This window comes from Pseudophryne corroboree (assembly GCF_028390025.1).
Source record: "Pseudophryne corroboree isolate aPseCor3 chromosome 3 unlocalized genomic scaffold, aPseCor3.hap2 SUPER_3_unloc_27, whole genome shotgun sequence".
Taxonomy (NCBI): Eukaryota; Metazoa; Chordata; class Amphibia; order Anura; family Myobatrachidae; genus Pseudophryne; species Pseudophryne corroboree.
This window is the reverse complement of record NW_026967516.1, coordinates 1,111,150-1,130,746: the sequence shown is the minus strand read 5'-3', so window position 1 is coordinate 1,130,746 and position 19,597 is coordinate 1,111,150. Positions and strand designations below refer to the sequence as shown.

At 48.7% G+C, this 19,597-nt stretch overlaps 1 protein-coding gene across 1 annotated transcript in view; it reads left to right on the top strand.

The window, feature by feature from the left end:
- Window positions 1-1,183: 1,183 nt before the first annotated feature.
- LOC134983868 (zinc finger protein 585A-like) overlaps window positions 1,184-19,597 on the top strand; it is a 152,780-nt gene continuing 134,366 nt past the window's right edge. Inside the window, exons 1-4 of the mRNA XM_063949486.1 lie at window positions 1,184-1,294; window positions 3,589-3,796; window positions 12,028-13,826; window positions 14,015-14,081. Of these exons, the coding sequence (XP_063805556.1) occupies window positions 1,184-1,294; window positions 3,589-3,796; window positions 12,028-13,826; window positions 14,015-14,081 (2,185 nt within the window). The remainder of the gene's footprint in view (window positions 1,295-3,588; window positions 3,797-12,027; window positions 13,827-14,014; window positions 14,082-19,597) is intronic.

Here is a 19,597-nt window from a genome sequence, read left to right as displayed (position 1 = left end):
TACGATCCTGGTCTGTGGATCTGGATTCTAAGAAAACCCTGGATGTGCTCCCTTTTAAGGGAGGCATTCTTTTTGCAGAAGACATCACCAAGATAGTGGCTGACTTGGCTTCTACTAAAACAGCGTGTCTACCTAGTACTGCTCCTTTGGTACCGAAGGCTAAGAGTACTTCCTTTCATCCTTCAGGGAAAGCAAAAAGTCAGGCGTACCTGAAACAGGTTCGCACTTCCAAACCCACTAAGCCCAAACCTTAATGGGCTTGGGCTGCCCGTCAGCCTGCTGCATGACTGGGAGGGCCTCCCTCTGGGGGATCCCAGAGTGGGGGGCCGACTTTTAGGGTTTACCCAAGAATGGTTGAAGACCACTTCCGATGCCTTGATACAGGAAGTCGTCACTCGAGGTTACGCCGTATCCTTCAAAAGACGTCCCCCTCATCTATTTTGCCTGGCGACGTCCCTTCGGATCAAGTGAAGGCAAAAACTCTTCTTTCGGTGGTACAGTCCCTCCTGGAGAGGTGGCTCTGGTTCAGAGAGGCAAGAGGTACTATTCACTGCTGTTCCTAGTCCGGAAACCGAATGGGTCCTCTCGGCCCATTCTCTACATCAAGTCCTTGAACAAATATGTGAGATTCTCCAAGTTTCGTATGGAAACTCTCCGCTCTATTGTTCTGGCCTTGGAGCCCGAGGATTATATGGTCTCCCTGGACATACAGGATGCTTACCTGCATATTCGTATCGCAATGTCGCATCAGCAGTACCTGAGGTTTGCTGTTGGCAACATCCATTACCAATTTCGGGCGTTACCTTTAGGTTTGACCACGGCCCCGCAAGTCTTCACCAAGGTCATGGCGGTAATGACGGCTGTACTCCGCCGTCAAGGGGTCAGGATCCTACCATATCTGGACAACTTGTTGATCCTGGTGAATTCCTCAGAAATTCTCCTACGCCACATAGATATGACGCTCCAGTTTCTGAAAGCCCACGGGTGGCTCATCAACTGGAAGAAATCTTCCCTGGTCCCTGCTCAGAGCATGGTGCACCTGGGGGCATTGATGGACACTCACAACCAGCGGTTGTTCTTGTCTCAGGAGAATGTCCTGAAGCTTCAGGACAGGATTTGATGCTTTCTATCTCATCCGCAAGTGTCGATACATGTGCTAGGTCTCATGGTGTCTGCGTTCGACATGGTGGAGTACGCTCCATTCCATTTCTGCACTCTGCAGAAATTGATACTTGCCAAGTGGGATGACCTGACTCACCGGATCAGGTCTCATATGATCTCCTGGTCTCCGGAGGTGCGTCTGTCACTAAGCTGGTGGCTACAGGACCAACGATTGAGCAGGGGTCGTCCCTTCTGGATCTCCAACTGGGTCCTTCTGACGATGGATGTCAGTCTGAGAGGTTATGGCGTGGTTTTGGAGCATCAGTTCCTTCAGGGTCGGTGAACCAAGGAGGAGTCTCTCCTCCCGATAAACATTCTGGAACTGCAGGCGGTGTTCAATGCACTGAACTTGGCCCAGCAGTTGATACAGAACAGACCTGTTCAAGTACAGTCTGACAATGCCACCACGGTGGCGTACATAAATCGTCAAGGTGGCACTCGAAGCCGCATGGCAATGAGGGAAGTATCAATGATTCTTCAGTGGGCGGAACGCCATCTGCCAGCTATATTGGCAGTGTTCATTCAGGGGGTCCTAAACTGGGAAGCGGACTTCCTCAGTCGTCAAGACGTACACGCCAGAGAGTGGAGCCTCCATCCAGAAGTATTTCAACTCCTCGTGGTAAATAGGGCCTCCCAGATGTGGACCTGATGGCGTCTTGACACAATCACAATTTTCCGGTCTTCGGGACAAGGGATCCTCAAGCAGCGTTTGTGGACACATTGGCAGTTCCATGGAACTTTCAGCTGCCATACGTGTTCCCTCCGTTGTCACTCCTGCCCAGAGTAATAAGGAAGTTCAAGCAAGAAGGAGGATTCCTACTTCTGATCGCTCCAGTGTGGCCCAGAAGGCATTGGTTCTCAGACCTTCAGGGTCTATTGATAGAGCGTCCCCTTCTACTATCGCAGCGCCCAGATCTCCTCGTTCAGGGCACCTGTGTATATCAGGATTTGGCCTAGTTGGCTTTGACGGCGTGGCTCTTGGAGCTTCCATTCTGAGGGCTATAGGATTTTCTGAGGCGATCATTCAAACCATGTTGAAGGCCTGGAAACCGGTTTCTGCTCTGGTTTATCATAGTGTCTGGAATTCTTACTTTGCTTGGTGCACCACTTACAATCGTGATGCTTACAAATTTAGTACGGCCAAACTTTTGGTCTTTCTACAACAGGGCCTGGACCTGGTCCTTCGTCTGGCCTCCATCAAGGTTCATATTTCTGCCTTGTCTGTTTGGTTGCAGAGGAAAATTGCGACTCTACCTGATGTTCATACATTCACTCAGGGTGTGTTGCAGATTCAACCTCCTTACATCCCGCCTGTGGCTCCTTGGGACTTGTCGGTGGTTCTGGAGGCATTACAAGGGTCTCCGTTTTTGCTGGCTATTGCCTCTGCTAGACGGGTGTCGGATTTGGGTGCCTTGTCTTGTAGATCCCCATATCTGATTTTTCACCGTGAACGGGCGGTTCTTAGAACACGTCCCGGGTACCTACCTAAGGTGGTTTCTTCTTTCCACCTTTAATCAGGAGATTGTGGTTCCGGCCTTTGCCTCTCCTGAATTGTCTTCCAAAGAGCGGTCTTTGGATGTGGTACGTATCTATGTGAAGAGAACTGCCTCCATTCGGAAGTCTGATTCTCTCTTTGTACTGTTTGGTTTTCACAAATGTGGCTGTCCTGCTCACAAGCGGACCTTGGCCAGATGGATTAGAATGGTGATTGCACATGCTTATGTACAGACTGGTCGTCCAGCTCCTGCGACTATCAAGGCCCATTCTACTCTGTCTGTTGGACCTTCTTGGGTGGCCCGCCGGGGTGCGACCCTTGAACAATTGTGCAAGGCGCTACTTGGTCCTCAGTGAACACGTTCATTAGGTTCTATGCCTTCGATACTTCCGCCTCCCAGGATGCTTCCTTTGGACGTTGGGTTCTTGTGCCCGCTACAGTGCATCCCCTCCCCCCATGAGGAACTGCTTTAGGACATCCCCGATGTTGTCCCCTTTGGAACCCAGTGTACCCAGCAGCAGAAAACAAGATTTATGGTAAGAACTTACAGTTGTTAAATCTCTTTCTGCGAGGTACACTGGATTCCACACGGCGCCCACCCTGACGCACTTGGCCTCTTTTGGTTGGTATGGCATTAGCCGCTGATACCTTCTCCTGTCGTGAGAGTGTGGTGTATGTGGCTACTAATGATTGTCGTCTCTTTTTTACCTGCTACTGCATTGGACTGGTTAACAAAAACTGAGCTCCTGTGCACAGAGGCGGGGTTATAGAGGAGGCGGCACAAATCATTCTGGGAACAGTCAAAGCTTTTAGCCTGTTGGTGGCTTGGATCAAGATCCTACTCTACGCCCCAATGTTATTCCCTGTGGAACCCAGTGTACCTCGCAGAAAGATTTAACAGTAAAATCTCGTGTTTTTGCTTTTTTTTTTAGGTAGAACGTGTGTCTGATATTAAATTAGAAGATATAGAGGAAGAAGAAGAGACGTATGTGACTGATATAAAGGCAGAAGATACAGAGGGAGAAGAGGAGATGTATCTAACTGTTATAAAGGTAGAAGATATAGAGGGAGAAGAAGAGACGTATCTGAGAGGTGATCAGCAGTGTAAGGAGGAGGAAATTCCTACAGATATCAGCACAGGTGAGTAATAAACACTTATTACAGAAGTCACATATTCTCATTGCTCAGTCACTACAACAATCTCTTATACTACACCCTCCTCTGTCAGTACAAACTAATGAGGAATATGTATTTTCCCAGTGGGGGAGTCAGGAGCCATCAGCCCCTATTATACTCCTGCTTTCCCCCTCACATCATGTCACTGTGTGTTACTAGCCCAGAGATCTGACCAGTCTCCTCCCCACACTCTCTGGTGTATCTCATACATCAGGAGCCATCAGCCCCTATTATACTCCTGCTCTCCCCCTCACATCATGTCACTGTGTGTTACCAGCCCAGAGATCTGACCAGTCTCCTCCCCACACTCTCTGGTGTATCTCATACATCAGGAGCCATCAGCCCCTATTATACTCCTGCTCTCCTCTAACATCCTGTCACTGTGTTACCAACCCAGAGATCTGACCTGTCTCCTCCCCACACTCTCTCTGGTGTATCTCATACATCAGGAGCCATCAGCCCCTATTATACACCTGCTCTCCCCTCGCATCATGTCACTGTGTTACCAGCCCAGAGATCTGACCTGTCTCCTCCCCACACTCTCTCTGGTGTATCTCATACATCAGGAGCCATCAGCCCCTATTATACTCCTGCTCTCCCCTCACATCATGTCACTGTGTGTTACCAGCCCAGAGATCTGACCAGTCTCCTCCCCACACTCTCTGGTGTATCTCATACATCAGGAGCCATCAGCCCCTATTATATTCCTGCTCTCCCCTCTCACATCATGTCACTGTGTGTTACCAGCCCAGAGATCTGACCAGTCTCCTCCCCACACTCTCTGGTGTATCTCATACATCAGGAGCCATCAGCCCCTATTATACTCCTGCTCTCCCCCTCACATCATGTCACTGTGTGTCACCAGCGGCCATACTGTGTGCTAGCAGTACCTCTGCCTATGGTATTACATGCCCTGAGGGTGTCTCTATTAGCACACGCCGGCCCTATATTTAAACCACTCTTTATTTTTTCTCTAACATTCATAACGGATATTGGGGACTTATTGCAATGGGGTATAGATGGAGTCCAAAGGAGTCGGTGCACTTTAAATATTTTCCACTGGGTGTGGTGGCTCCTCCCCTCTATGTCACCTCCTACATCCAGTTTATAACAATGTGCCCTCTGGAGAGGATGCCGCTCTGGAGCGCCAGAGGATTTTTTTTTTTCTTCAGTTTATTTTAAATGTTGTTTGGGCAACAGTATAACAGTATACCTGCACTGAGGGAGATAGGGGGGATGGTCACCGGTCTCTTCTGGTGTCAGTCGCTTCCCTGCTGCAGGACCACCGTACTGAGAGGTTGTTGGTACCGTAGGGCATTGCGTCTTACCAAACACAATCGCAGCACGCCGCACACCCCTAACAATGCCGGGAGGTGAGAAGAGTGGTGTGTACAAACCGGGGGCCCCGCTAGGGAGGTCCCCCGGCTCTTGCTGCAGCGCGATCACAGGTGCGGCATGTGGATGCTCTACGGAGGGATCCGCTATAGCCCCCCTGTGTACACTGGCAGCGGTGGTGGAAACAGGCATTCATGTTACGTTTTACACCTGTTAGGAGACCTTGCCAGTATAAATATCTGTAGAGCTCCAGCGCCATTACAGGGGGCGGAGCTTCTTCAGATCGGGACCTGCTGCGTTTTGGCTCTTTCCTCTGCTTACAGCTGCAGCAGCAAGGACACACAGCCCCTCCAGACACTCAGGATACACAGGAAACTGGTACAGGGGTGTAAATAAGGGGAGAGACGCTATTATACACACTATAGTGTCCTGAAAAGGACAAGACTCTTATGTTATACCGTGATACAGACATCCTGCAGTCTCACTGGGTCTGACAGGCTTTGGGTGTGCCGTTCCTCTCTCTCTGTCTCCTTCTCACATACCAGTCTGGGCAGGCTTGCTATTCAATATACTTATCTCTGTGTGTTTGCTTGTTTGTCTACTGTAAACATGGTAAAACACTAATTATGCAGTGTATGTCACACCACATTCTCTCCCTCTGCGGCAGGTTCCCTCTCATGTGAACAATGCAGCCAATCCTCCCAAGTTAGTGAGGAGACTGGGGGAAGGGTCAGGAGTCATCCTGGCTCAGTGCCATAAATATCATGATGGCGGACAATTCATACCAGCTCACTGCTAATAAGCAAAAGACACAACTGCAGCAGGCTGTAGCAGACCTAGCTGCAAGGGCAGATGATAAACAGCCCCCCCTCCCTAGTTCAGGTCCACATAAGCGTGTGCTGCCTGATTTTACTCTCAGAATCAACTCAGAAGAAACCTGTGTGACTCTCTCAAGGGGATAGGCGCTATTAACGCTAGGACTACTACCATGGCAGTGTCGGCACGTGGAACTTTGAGGCTGCGTCAGTGGATAGCGGACACAGATTCCAAGCGCAGAGTGTGGAGTCTCTTCCTTTCTCAGGGGAGTGGCTATTCGGGGTCGAGTTGGATACATGGATTTGAAAGGTTACTGCGGGTAAATCCACTTTTCGTCCCGCTGGCTAGTCGTTTCTACCCAGTCCTTTCGGACTGCCAGGTTCAGATCAAGAGCCGGAGGCACCTCAAACACGGCGAGAGGCACCAGAGACAACACCAGCCGCCACAGGTTCTCTGTAACAAAGCACCAGTTCAGCTTCCACTAGGGCCTCAGCATGATGGTGCCCCCGCCCCCCAACCCTGAGGTCATCTTGACTGCGTTGTCATGCTCGGCGGAGATTGGGGTTCAATCGAGCTGGGAGGACAGCTGACTGTGTAGGAAGTAGACGAGTAGGTTGAATGTAGTTCTTCCTCATAAGGTGGAGGCCTAGTGGGTGTTGGCTGGAGGGGGCGTAAGAAGAATGAGAACTGTGTAGAAGGATAACAGTGTTTTTAATGAAGAAACAACTGTACACCGATACTTGAAAAAGTCCATTCCAGTGTCTCTGTTCCCACCCGCAAGGCACAGGTTCTAATTTCCCAGGTGAAACAGTGTCCGGCATTTGTTCTGCTTCTGGCGGAAGTAGGTCAGCGGCATCTCTATCCAATTGTCGAAGGACGTATCCATTAAGGACTTCATTACTTGTCATTCAGTAAATATTATCTATTGTATTGAGTGCAGTTGTGATAAATTTGATATAGGTCGGACCCGTAGGGCATTAAAGATTAGAATGGGTGAACACCTACCTAATATAAGAAAAGACTTGGATGCACATTGCGCCAGGCGGAGCGCGTTCTACACTTTGCGCCAGGCGGAGCGCGTTCTACACTTTGCGCCAGTCGGAGCGCGTTCTACACATTGCGCCAGGCGGAGCGCGTTCTACACATTGCGCCAGGCGGAGCGCGTTCTACACTTTGCGCCAGGCGGAGCGCGTTCTACACTTTGCGCCAGGCGGAGCGCGTTCTACACTTTGCGCCAGGCGGAGCGCGTTCTACACTTTGCGCCAGGCGGAGTGCGTTATACACTTTGCGCCAGGCGGAGCGCGTTCTACACTTTGCGCCAGGTAGAGCACGATTAAAAAAACAGGACAATAAATGATTCTAAACACATTAGTACATAATAAATTTTATATATGTAATGGGTTTATGGTGCTGCTATAACATAAGCCCCAGACTGGATTTAGGGGTCATTCCGAGTTGATCGCTTGCTGCAGTTTTTTTCGCAGCGCAGCAAACAGATTACTACTGCGCATGTGTATGCACCACAATGCGCAGGTGGGTCGTACAGATACAAAGCCAATCGTTGCTGAGCGATGGATTTACCGAAGAATCCATTCGCAATGCCGGTCGCAAGGTGATTGACAGGAAGAGGGCGTTTGTGGGTGGGAACTAACCATTTTCTGGGTGTTATTGGGAAAACGCAGGCGTGTCTAGGCGTTTGCAGGGCGGGTGTCTGACGTCAATTCCGGCTCCAAAAAGACAAATTATTGCAAGGGCTGAGTAAGTCCAGAGCTACTTAGAAACTGCACAAAATGTTTTTGCAACGCTCCCTCGCACAAGCGATCGCACACTTACAAAGCGAATATACGCTCCCCTATAGGCGGCGACTATCTGATCGCTGCGCTGCAAAGAATAGCTAGCGAGCAATCAACCCAAAATTAGGGCCTTAGACACTACAAAAGTGTTGCGGGGGGAGCGAGAGGGTGACAATGCTGCTGGGCTGTTATACTGGAGATATGCATTCAGGATCCCGGCAGCCGTAATACCGACGCAGGAATCCCGACAGCCGCCAGAATACTGTAGCCGGCATCCTGACTATGATATCCTGACAGTCAGGATCCTGAAGGTAAGTAGACACTGCCGCCACAAGTTTAGCGTGCAAGAGGGTGGGTAGGTTTAGGCACACCCAGGGGGGTTAGGGTATGGGGTGGGGGAGGTTAGGGTTAGGCACTGCTGGGGGGAGGATATGTTTAAGCTCACCTCACACCTGCAGCACAGCGTAGAGCAGCCACAAAGCCGTCTTCACTCTCTCCCTGGCCCCCGTGTGAATCCGCGGCTGCATGTGACCAGAAGGGGGAGGCACCGCCAGAAATGAGAAACCACACCAATCGCAGCACTGCCGACACCTAACCCTCCCACTCACAGCCTTACCCTAACCTCCCCCCAGCAGTGCCTAAACCTAACCCCTTACCCACAGCCTAACCCTAACCTCCCCCCAGCAGTGCCTAAACCTTACCCACAGCCTAACCCTAACCTCCCCCCAGCAGTGCCTAAACCTAACCCCCCTTACCCACAGCCTAACCCTAACCTCCCCCCAGCAGTGCCTAAACCTAACCCCCCTTACCCACAACCTAAACCTAACCTCCGCCCAGCAGTGCCTAAACGTAACCCCCCTTATCCACAGCCTAACCCTAACCTCCCCCCAACAGTGCCTAAACCTAACCCTCCTTAGCCACAGCCTAACCTCCCCCCAGCAGTGCCTAACCCTAACCTCCCTTACCCACAGCCTAACCCTAACCTCCCCCCAGCAGTGCCTAACCCTAACCTCCCTTACCCACAGCCTAACCTTCTCCCAGCAGTGCTGAGGGGTAAGAGGGGTTAGGTTTAGGCACTGCTGGGGGGAGGTTAGGGTTAGGCTGTGGGTAAGGGAGGTTAGGTTTAGGCACTGCTGGGGGGAGGTTAGGGTTAGGCTGTGGGTAAGGGAGGTTAGGTTTAGGCACTGCTGGGGGGAGGTTAGGCTGGGGGTTAGGTTTAGGAACTGCTGTGTGGAGGTTAGGGTTAGGCTGTGGGTAAGGGGGTTAGGTGTCGGCAGGGCTGGGGGTAGGTTAGGGTTAGGCTGTGTGTGGGGGGGTTAGGTGTTGGCAGTGCTGGGGGGAGGTTAGGGTTAGGCTGTGTGTGGGGGGGTTAGGTGTTGGCAGTGCTGGGGGGAGGTTAGGCTGTGTGTTGGAGGGTTAGGCGTCGGCAGTGCTGCGATTGGGATGCCGATGTGGTTTCTCATTTCTAGCCTTATATGATGTAGCCCTGGCTCAGATCACTTGTATAAATGCTTTTGACTGAAGCAGACGTTTTAGGCAGCTTGGCAGGATGATCCCAGAAGTAACGGGTGCACCACAGGTAGCAGCAGTGCCTGCACATTAGATTCATGTTATATACTCATAGATCCTTAGCTTGGTCTAGTTGTGAATGGCGCTGGGAATATCAGGGAAACTTACTGTAGTGGACGCCTGAAACAACCACTGAGGTCGGCTACAAGCCCATGACACTCCCAGAAGACACACAAGGCATGCAATGAAAGCCACCACCCAAGTTCAGCCACCCGCTCATAGGCTACTTACGCTGTCACTGGCGCTCACCTCACACCTGCAGCACAGCGTTTAGTGCCGTCTTCACTCTCTGCCCGGCCCCCGTGTGAATCCGCGGCTGCATGTGACCAGAAGGGGGAGGCACCGCCAGAGGACTGGTAGTGATAAGGCTCCACCTCTTCTTTACAGGCACGATTGAGAGCCAGGAATTGGCTGCAGCGAAGCGCGTCCTCGGGGACCCACACGTTTTTTAAAAGTGAGTTTCCACGTCCTCTCATCTGGGTAAAATATGCGCTATAGCACGTATTTGCGAACACTGTGTGTGTATGTATGTGTGTGTATATCTCTATAGGCACTGCAGTGTTATATTTAAGCAACAATGTGTATTTGAATTTTATTAAAAGTGAAATGCACTTACTTGGTTTGTCCCAGGAGGGTGGAATCCATTACTGTGCAGGCTGTTGGATTCCCCCAGTACTTTCCCCCCAAAATGGAATGCCTTCCTCTCTAGCCTCCCACAGGGAAGTATCATGGGGAGAGAGAGGAACAGCTCAGCTTTAAAACAAGCCGAGTGGATTTCTGGAGCTCCATAGGGATCACCTTCGGTGGGCAGGAAACCTTGATCAGAGATCTAGGCTGCCCATCTCTGGAGCCCAAGTTTAGGCTGGAGATAGTGAGCTGGGTGTCCGGGCAGATTCCTGGAAGTAGTTTAGATGGGAAAACTTCCCCCAGCCTAGACTGAGCGTCACCAGGGCCCAGGCATGCACGTCACATGGGTAAACAATGATTGGTTGAGAACAGCATGGTGGACTTACCCCCTGTGGTATGTATATTGGAGTAAGATAAAAAGAGGAGGCCTGTGAGCCTCCAGAGGTATTATACCATTTTCACTCTGCTGTAAACATCTTGTTGTATTGCTGTTGCCCCTAGCAATATGGAAGAGTCTATTTTTAAGACTGGGTGCATAAACATCTGCCTCAAGATGACCGCTTCATATTGTGATCTGCAGAGCTATGCCAAACATAGTTCCGTTTTCCGACTGTCCAGGGTGCACTCAGCGTCTCCAAGCTCCGCCTCCCGCCAGCTACCGTGCAGAGTCCTAGTCCAGCAACTAGTGGTTAGACAGTGTGTCGATGCATACAGAGCAGTACCATGGTTCTAGACTCCATGGCAACAAGGAGTCTGGTGGTGGCAGTGCAGTACCCGCCCACTACGCAGTGGGTGGTGTCAGTAGTAGGCGGTTACTGACAGTAAGTGGGAATCCCCTAATTGGCCAGATCCCGTGTGACCTAAACATCCATTCTGTGACTGGGGAGGGACGCGAGGCAGGGCCAGGGCTTTCGTACAGAACCGTCCGGTCACAGAAATTGCTGGCATAGCGGTGGGATAATCCTAGGTGGCTTTTTGGTCACCTGATTAGATAAGCTGGGTTATTCAGGAGAGGAGTAACTGCAGCGCGGGAGAACACACAAGATGAGCGGCTTTAGGGCAGGAGAAGTGGGGGACTTAATAGATTGGGTCTTGGTCCCAGCGGCGGCTGAGAGCTATCAGGTAGGGTAGATAAGAAGCCACGTAGTAATGAAAGCTCCGGAAAGCATGTCTGGATGGACTCAGGCCCCTCTTATTTATTATTTTATATGCTAGCAGGGGTGACAGGTGTGGTACATCCCTGCAAAGGCAGATCCAGTCTCTTTCTCATCAGACTCTGCTGTCTTCGCTGCACACTCATTCAGATGTTCACTGCTGCCAGTAGCACACGTATGAGAAGCAGAAGTATGGTGGCAGCTGTATAGATTCTGATATGTAATTCTCTGTATCATACTTACCGTACACACATCATCCTTATTACTATTGAGAATATAGAGGTAAGACACTGATGATGGGGGTTTAACAGTGGATTATAACCTAGCAGATGATGATGATGATTGCAGTGTATTGCATGTAAAATAGTTTGTTCCACACCTACTCTGCTGTAGTATTATACGTTATATAAGGGTGAGTAACACTTGTACAGGCTTACCAGCGTATGAGCACACACATAAAGGAATGCTACCTCACCAATGCTTCCAGGAGTAACGTTAGGAGACATTTCTCTGATCCATCAGCTTATATGACTGATGTTATTGTTCATCTATTATCTCCAATTCATACGATATGTTCCCCATCCATTGTTTTACATTGGTGCTGACATAGGACTTGGCGAGTGACTACATCTCCATTTATACTTCATGGTTCGTTACCAGTACAAGAGAGAGAGATATCTAAGTCTTATTATAATATTACATATGTTATTGTGAGTGTTCTCAGGAGGGTGGACACAATGATAGTATGAGACACAATAGTATAAAGCCTTCATTAAAAGTTATGTTTTATTATACACACACATTTACAATTAAGTGTCCCAGAGAGTCATCTCCTATTGTTTGCAAGATTCATATTGTTACAGAAAAGTCACATTTCCATAATGTATTTTATTTCCATCAGATGGACACACAAGCAGGAATATCTCAGAAGGACATCTAATGTTATCTCCGGATTGTGACATAAAAGATAATGACAGTAGACCGGATTCTCCAGGAGATAACCCCATTACCCCCATTATACATCCAGCTCTATCAGCTGCTCCCTCTGATCCTGGGAAATGTTCTCCTGATCACTCTGATATTGGTGCATCTGTTACAGCTCTGACAGTAGATACAGTGTTTCCGTGTTCTATAGATGCCAAATGTTTTACACAGAACACAAAACTTATTGCCCATCAGCCAGCTAATGCAGGGGAGAGGCCATTTCCATGTTCTGAGTGTGGGAAATGTTTTACATACAAATCAGGTCTTGTCACACATCAGAGAAGGCACACAGGTGAGAGGCCATTTTCCTGCGCTGAGTGCGGGAAATGTTTTATCTGGAAATCAGAACTTGTTACACATCAGCAAAGTCACACAGGTGAGAATCCATTTCCATGTTCTGAGTGTGGGAGATGTTTTACATACAAATCACGTCTTGTAAAACATAAGAGAATACATACCGGTGAGAAACCATATTCCTGTTTTGAGTGTGGGAAATGTTTTACATACAAAACAACTCTTGATGCACATAAGAGAAGTCACACAGGTACATCACCATTTCAATGTCCTGAGTGTGGGAAATATTTTGTACAGAAATCACAACTTGCTAGACATCAGAGAAGTCACACAGGTGAGAGGCCATTTCCATGTTCTGACTGTGGAAAATGTTTTGCACGGAAATCACACCTTGTTACACATCAGCAACGTCACACAGGTGAGAAGCCATTTCCATGTCCTGAGTGTGGGAAATGGTTTGCACAGAAATCAGATCTTGTTAAACATCAGAGAAATCACACAGGTGAGAAGCCATTTCCATGTCCTGAGTGTGGGAAATGTTTTACACGGAAATCAGATCTTGTTATACATAACAGAAGTCACACAGGGGAGAATCCAATTTCTTGCTCTGAGTGTGGCAAATTGTTTGCACGGAAATCAGATCTTGTTAAACATCAGAGAAGTCACACAGGTGAGAAGCCATTTCCATGTTCTGAGTGTGGGAAATGTTTTGCATACAAATCAGATCTTGTTATTCATCAGAGAAGTCACACAGGTGAGAATCCATTTCCATGTTCTGAGTGTGGGAAAGGTTTTGCACACAAATCAGCTCTTGTTAAACATCAGAGAAGTCACACAGGTGAGAAGCCATTTCCATGTTCTGAGTGTGGGAAATGTTTTGCACACAAATCAAATCTTGTTAAACATCAGAGAAGTCACACAGGTGAGAAGCCATTTTCTTGCTCTGAGTGCGCGAAATGTTATACTCAGAAAGCACAACTTGTTATACATCAGAGAAGTCACACAGGTGAGAGGCCATTTTTTTGCTCTGAGTGTGGGAAATGTTTTATCCTGAAATCACAACTTGTTACACATCAGAGAAGTCACACAGGTGAGAAGCCATTTCCATGTTCTGAGTGTGGGAAATGTTTTGCACACAAATCAGATCTTGTTAGTCATAACAGAAGTCACACAGGGGAGAATCCAATTTCTTGCTCTGAGTGTGGGAAATGTTTTACACGGAAATCAGATCTTGTTAAACATCAGAGAAGTCACACAGGTGAGAAGCCATTTCCATGTTCTGAGTGTGAGAAATGTTTTGCACTCAAATCAACTCTTGTTAAACATCAGAGAAGTCACACAGGTGAGAAGCCATTTTCTTGCACCGAGTGTGGGAAATGTTTTACACAGAAATCACATCTTGTTAGACATCAGCAGTCACACAGGTGAGAAGCCATTTCCATGTTCTGAGTGTGGGAAATGTTTTTCACAGAAATCACAACTTGGTACACATCAGAGAAGTCACACAGGTGAGAATCCATTTTAATCTGGAGTATACTTATCATTACCATGCGTTCTTCAAGATTTTTATCTTATCTTCTATGCTTTTTGCAATATACATGCTACCGCAGGGTGAAATAATCAGGTGTCATGCCCTCATCTACCACTGCTATGCAGGTGATCTGTCTCTTGCTCTAGGTACTGAGAACCCAGTACCAATCCTAAATGGTTTCTAGTTGAGCTCTAGGTGTGGGTGATGCCAGTTGGCTGTGACTCAGTCCTGGTGAATCATGTCCTTATGATAGAAGTTCAACAACAAAGGGCAGGGCTACAGCTCAGCTTTGCAAACCAACCAGACTTATGCTTGGGGGTTCAGAGTTGCAAAATGCTGATCCTGTGCAGAATCTTGGTGTCCTGGATGGTTGAGTGACACTTAGACATCAGGTATCAGCTACAATCAGATCCTCATCTGAGGAACATAGCCAGACTCCAGCACTTAATTCCCTCAGAAGATCTACCTGATGTCACACATGTACTTGTATCATCACACACAGACTACTGCAATGTACTCTACCTGGATCTCCCAGCAATAGAATTGCAGCGGTTGTAGCTTGTATAGAATGCAGCAGCAGCCAGGCTTTTACCTAACCAGCCCGTTTCTACCACATAACACCCGTTCTCTACTCCCTGCACCGGCTGCCTGTAAGATGGTGACTGGGCCTAATTCAGGTTGGATTGCAGTGTGTGATCCAAACAGAATTATTCAGAAAAAGTTGCAGGCGCATCTGCTGTACCCATCCTGCGCATGTGTCCGCATTTTCTTCAGAAAAAGTGATTGCCTGTCAGGCAGAGCCAATCACGGGGTTGGGCGGGCAATGCTCCTTTTCCAGGGAAAAGACAATGCAGGGGCGTTGTGGCGCGAATGAAGGACAGAGGCAGACAAATGGGCATGATCAAGGTGGCTGTGACATCACATGCAGCCACCGTGATTGAGAAGAATGCAGCGGGCCTCCTGCAGGCGCAGCTAAGCTTCTACGATGAAACAGTAATTGTGAGGCAATCGCATTTTCTGCTTCATCAGGTGGGAGGTGGCGGTCGGCATGCTGGGTGGCCTTGCCCTGCGATGGGCGGCCCCCAGTGTGCTAGGAAAAGGATTGCAAATTCTGCTAATTAGCAGCATCTGCAATCCTTACTGAATTAGTTCCGCTATTAAATTATCTTACTGACTCCCAGCCTTGCATGACCATGGTACCAGAAGCAGCTTCTGCCTCCGTACTGCCCGGGTTTCTTCCATCTGTTGATTAAGGACTGTTAGCAGTACCATAAATTCCCAAGCAGTGCTTAGATGTCGGGGAGACAGGGTGGGTGGCAGTAGTGCAGTAGCAGGGGCTGCTGGAGGCAGTGTCTAAGTGGTAATATTGTCCCCAAGCAGCACTGAGGAGGGAGACAGGACAGGGGGCAGTAGTGGGAGCTGCTGGAGGCAGTGTCTATGTGGGTAAATGTTCCTAAGAAGGGCTGAGGTGTCAGAGTCAGTAGTGGTGGGGAGACAGGGCAGGTGACAGCAGTGGGGGGAGACTGGGTGGGTGGCAGTAGTGGGGGGAGGGGGGATGGTCACAGTGCAGTACCAGGGGCTGCTGGAGGCAGTAAAGAGGTGTATGTTCCGCACAGAATCAGTTGATAATTAGACTTAATGATGATTATGCTTCCTTATTTCTAATGAATCCCTTGTATGTGTTACTGTTATTTGCTGTGTCAGCCTTTATGTGTGTTCTGTGTAATAATCCTGAAAGTAGTGCTGCTACCGATCTCATATCATTTGTAGTAACTTGGAAAAGATGAGATATGAGGTGCACCCTGGAAGCTTATAGGGGGTTAATCAGAGATGATCGCAGATGTGACATCACACAGCCCCCTCCCCCCACCTCTCCCCCCCCCCCCCCCCCCCAGTAATGGTCCCGGCCCACCCGCATTCTCCCCTCAGGGATATGACCACAATGTGTGTGTTTGCGTGGCCTCTGTGCATGTGTATTTTGCCACCACCGGGTAAACTGCTGCGGGACGCTTTTGAGGCTGGGTCTGAATGACCCCCATAGGCTGTTGTGCAGAGTAAAGTATTTTTTAAGTTTAAAATATAGACAAAAATATGTGTATTAAAGATATGAAATAAAGTCATGTAAAATCAAAAGATTTCTGGTGCAATTTTGGCTATGTACGATGTTGACAGCGCATTTGAATAGTGGGATGATATTACGGGGGGAAGGGGAGTCTGTGTAATTAAATAGTTTTATCATTTGTTGGTTTTAAATAAATGATGTCTATTCAACTGTTCTGGGGGTGGTTTTTTTTTACTTGTAGGGGAATTAGGGTTGTTTTATTTAAAAAAAAAAAACTTACCTGACCCTCGCCGGGAAATGTCCATGTATGAAGGTATGGGAGATACCTTCTGCAGTCCCTTCTACTTACATTTGGGGGGTCCGTATTTTGGGGGGAATTAGCAGCAAATAGTTAATGATACATTGGCTCCATAACGTCTCGCTGACCCTCTGATTTTTACAAAAATATGTTACACAAAATTACATTTGCATTAACAACCATTTGTCACAACTGAGGGCTGAGGCTGACCTGGGGAAGCCTCAGATGTAGGGGCTGATGTGTAAGTGAACCGGGGAAGTAGTATCGGGTTCTTTGACATACAGAAGTACTATTACCCATTTCCCGAAGGCATGACCACGACAATGAAGTTGTAAAAGGTAAAGTCAGTTTTATTGAACGCACAGCTTAAAGACACCTTTGATATGCAAAACATCACAGGAGATGTGCAATGGTAAGTTACAGTTCAGTTCCCAGAAGCGCATGGTAATTAGTGCTGTGGCTTGCAGAACAGATATTACAGAGTCCTTGCTAGAACTGGAGATGGTAAGTCCATATGCCACAGCTAACCGCTGATGAGAGGTATGAACTGGTACTGCCCAGCAGATGGTGCACAGAGGCTGGAGTAACAGAGATGCACAGGCGTAGATGGTACTTGGTAATTTGCAGAGAGTGCTGGATGGAACCGGTATGAATGAAAAGGTGTGCAGAACTCACTACTGTAGATATAGAGTTCGATGGTGAGCATCGATGGATGCTGTGGTTAAATGGTAGGATGGTCACTGATGCAGGTGATATAGGAATACCGCTGATGGAGTTGAAGAAAACTGAAGATACTTTGGAGCACCGCTTAGCAGAATACCAGCGACTCAGGAGCACTCTGTAAAGCTGGTAGGCCGTGGTAAGTACACTGTGACGTATGGGGAGCGGTGCTGCAGAAAGGTGAAGTTGACAACGATACCAGGACACCGCTGGAGGCTGGAAGCGAAGCACACCAACACTGGAAGCAGGAAGCCGGTGTCTGATTGTGGAGAGTGATCAGGAGCAATGCTGGAACACTAAAGAAGTCAGGCTACACCGCAGAATGGAAACAGGTGCGGGTCTCTTATAACCCTTTCACACAGACCAAAATGTCCCGGGTTAATGCACATGAACGTGCACCAACCCGGGAAATTTCCCAGTGTGAAATGGTACAGAGACAAAATCCCAGGACTCATGCACCGGCATTTCAACCCTGCACTCGACCAGGGTTGGTCCCGGGATCTTCCCGGGAACCTGGTCAGTGTGAACGGGAGTCGAGTCAATGTGCCCCAGCTCCCGTTCATTCTCTATGTAGCAGGCAGTGCTTGGAGATTATGTGATGTCTTGCGCCACCCCCACTGCGTCACCGCTGATTTCAGCAACCCAGTAATATGCCGAGCTGCTGACTGCGGTATACAAGGGGTCTTACCTGGGAATGTCACTGCATGATCCCGGGACCGTATTCCCGGGTAAGACCCCTGCATTTTTGGTGTGAAAGGGATATTAGCGGAGCTGGATCACAGGAGCTGGAATACCTGGAGATACAAGCAGAAGAATCCACAAGCAGGAGAGCCATGTGTACAGGTTAGACAACCAAAGCACTGATGATTAGGCAGCCTTCATGCAGGATATTTATACCAGCTGGAAAGCAGGTATTGGCTGGGTATTCAGGCAGAGTCCAGAGTGCAGCTGCTGGGTAATCAGGCAGAGTCCAGAGTGCAGCTGATAGGTTGTAAAGCAACATGTGATGAATCCAAACATGACTGCGCCCATGTTTGAATCTGGAGGGAAAGTCTGTTTGAACTTTAGCATGTGAGAGACTGAGGCCATGTTACACAGCCTGCTGCACGCAGACAGTGCAGGTGGAATCCAGGCTTGGAATGCTGGGCCACTCTCAGGAGGCACTTGGAAGGTAAGAAATGGTGATAAATTACCCGGATCGTGACAGCCCCCCCCCCTTTAGGGGTGGATCAGGACACCTCTTAGGCTTGCGAGGGAATCTGGCATGGAAAGCCTGGACCAACTTTGGAGCATGGACATCTGATGCATCTGTCCAGGAGCATTCCTCAGGGCCATAGCCCTTCCAGTCGATCAAGTACTGAAGGTGATCGTACCTGAAGCGTGAGTCCAGAATTTTGGCAACCTCATACTCAATACCCCATTGAGTCTGGACCTTAGGTGCAGTGGGGAGTGCAGAAAGAAAACGATTCAGGACCACCAGCTTGAGAAGGGAGATATGAAATGTCCTACGGATTTTCAGAAATGGAGGCAGCTTGAGTTTATTGGCAACTGGATTGATGTCATGTTCAACCTGGAAAGGACCGATGTAACAAGGATCAAACTTCATACTTGGGACTTTTAATTGGGGATTCTTGGTGGCCAGCCACACTCTGTCACCTGGTTTGAGGGCAGGAATTGCCCGATGCTTCTTGTCCGCAAACTTTTTGTACCTAGAGGACGCTTTAAGGAGAGCTGCCAGGAGAAACTGGCGAAGAGTGATATCAGCTGAAGGTACTGATGTTGCTGGAAGGGACTGAAACTCTGGAACTTTTGGGTGAAACCCATAGTTGGAAAGGAATGGTGTGGAGGAGGATGAAGAGTGATACTGGTTGTTGTGACAAAATTCGGCCCATGGAAGCAGATGAACCCATTCGTCTTGAGAAGAGGAAATGTAAATTTGGAGGAAGGCCTCCAAGTCCTGATTCACCCTCTCGGTTTGCCCATTAGTTTGGGGGTGATAAGCCGTAGAAAACTTTAGCTTGACTTGTAGTGCCAAACACAGGTTTCTCCAGAATTTGGCTACGAACTGGACACCTCTATCGGAGATAATCTCTTCAGGAAGACCATGTAGTCTGAAGATCTCTTGGATGAAGACTTGAGCCAACTTGGAAGCAGACGTAAGACTGGTGAGCGGAATGAAGTGAGCCATCTTGGTGAACCGGTCAACTACCACCCAGATGGTATTGTACTTGTTACACTCGGGAAGATCCATAATAAATTCCATTGATAAATGGGTCCACGGATGATGAGGGACAGACAGAGGTACCAGTTGTCCAGCGGGCGACTGGCATGGTACCTTGTGCTGGGCACACTTAGGGCAGGATGCAATTAACTCTGCTATGTCCTTCTTCAGGGTCGGCCACCAGTATGATCTGGAAACGAATTCAAAGGTTTTCTGAATACCCACATGTCCGGCAAAGCGAGAGGAATGTGCCCATTGCAAGAGCTTCCTTCTGAGAGACGGTTTTACGAGGCTTTTCCCTGGCGGGGGCATAGAGTCCATCCTCACGCCAGAGAATGCCACTGGATCAATAATGGGATGC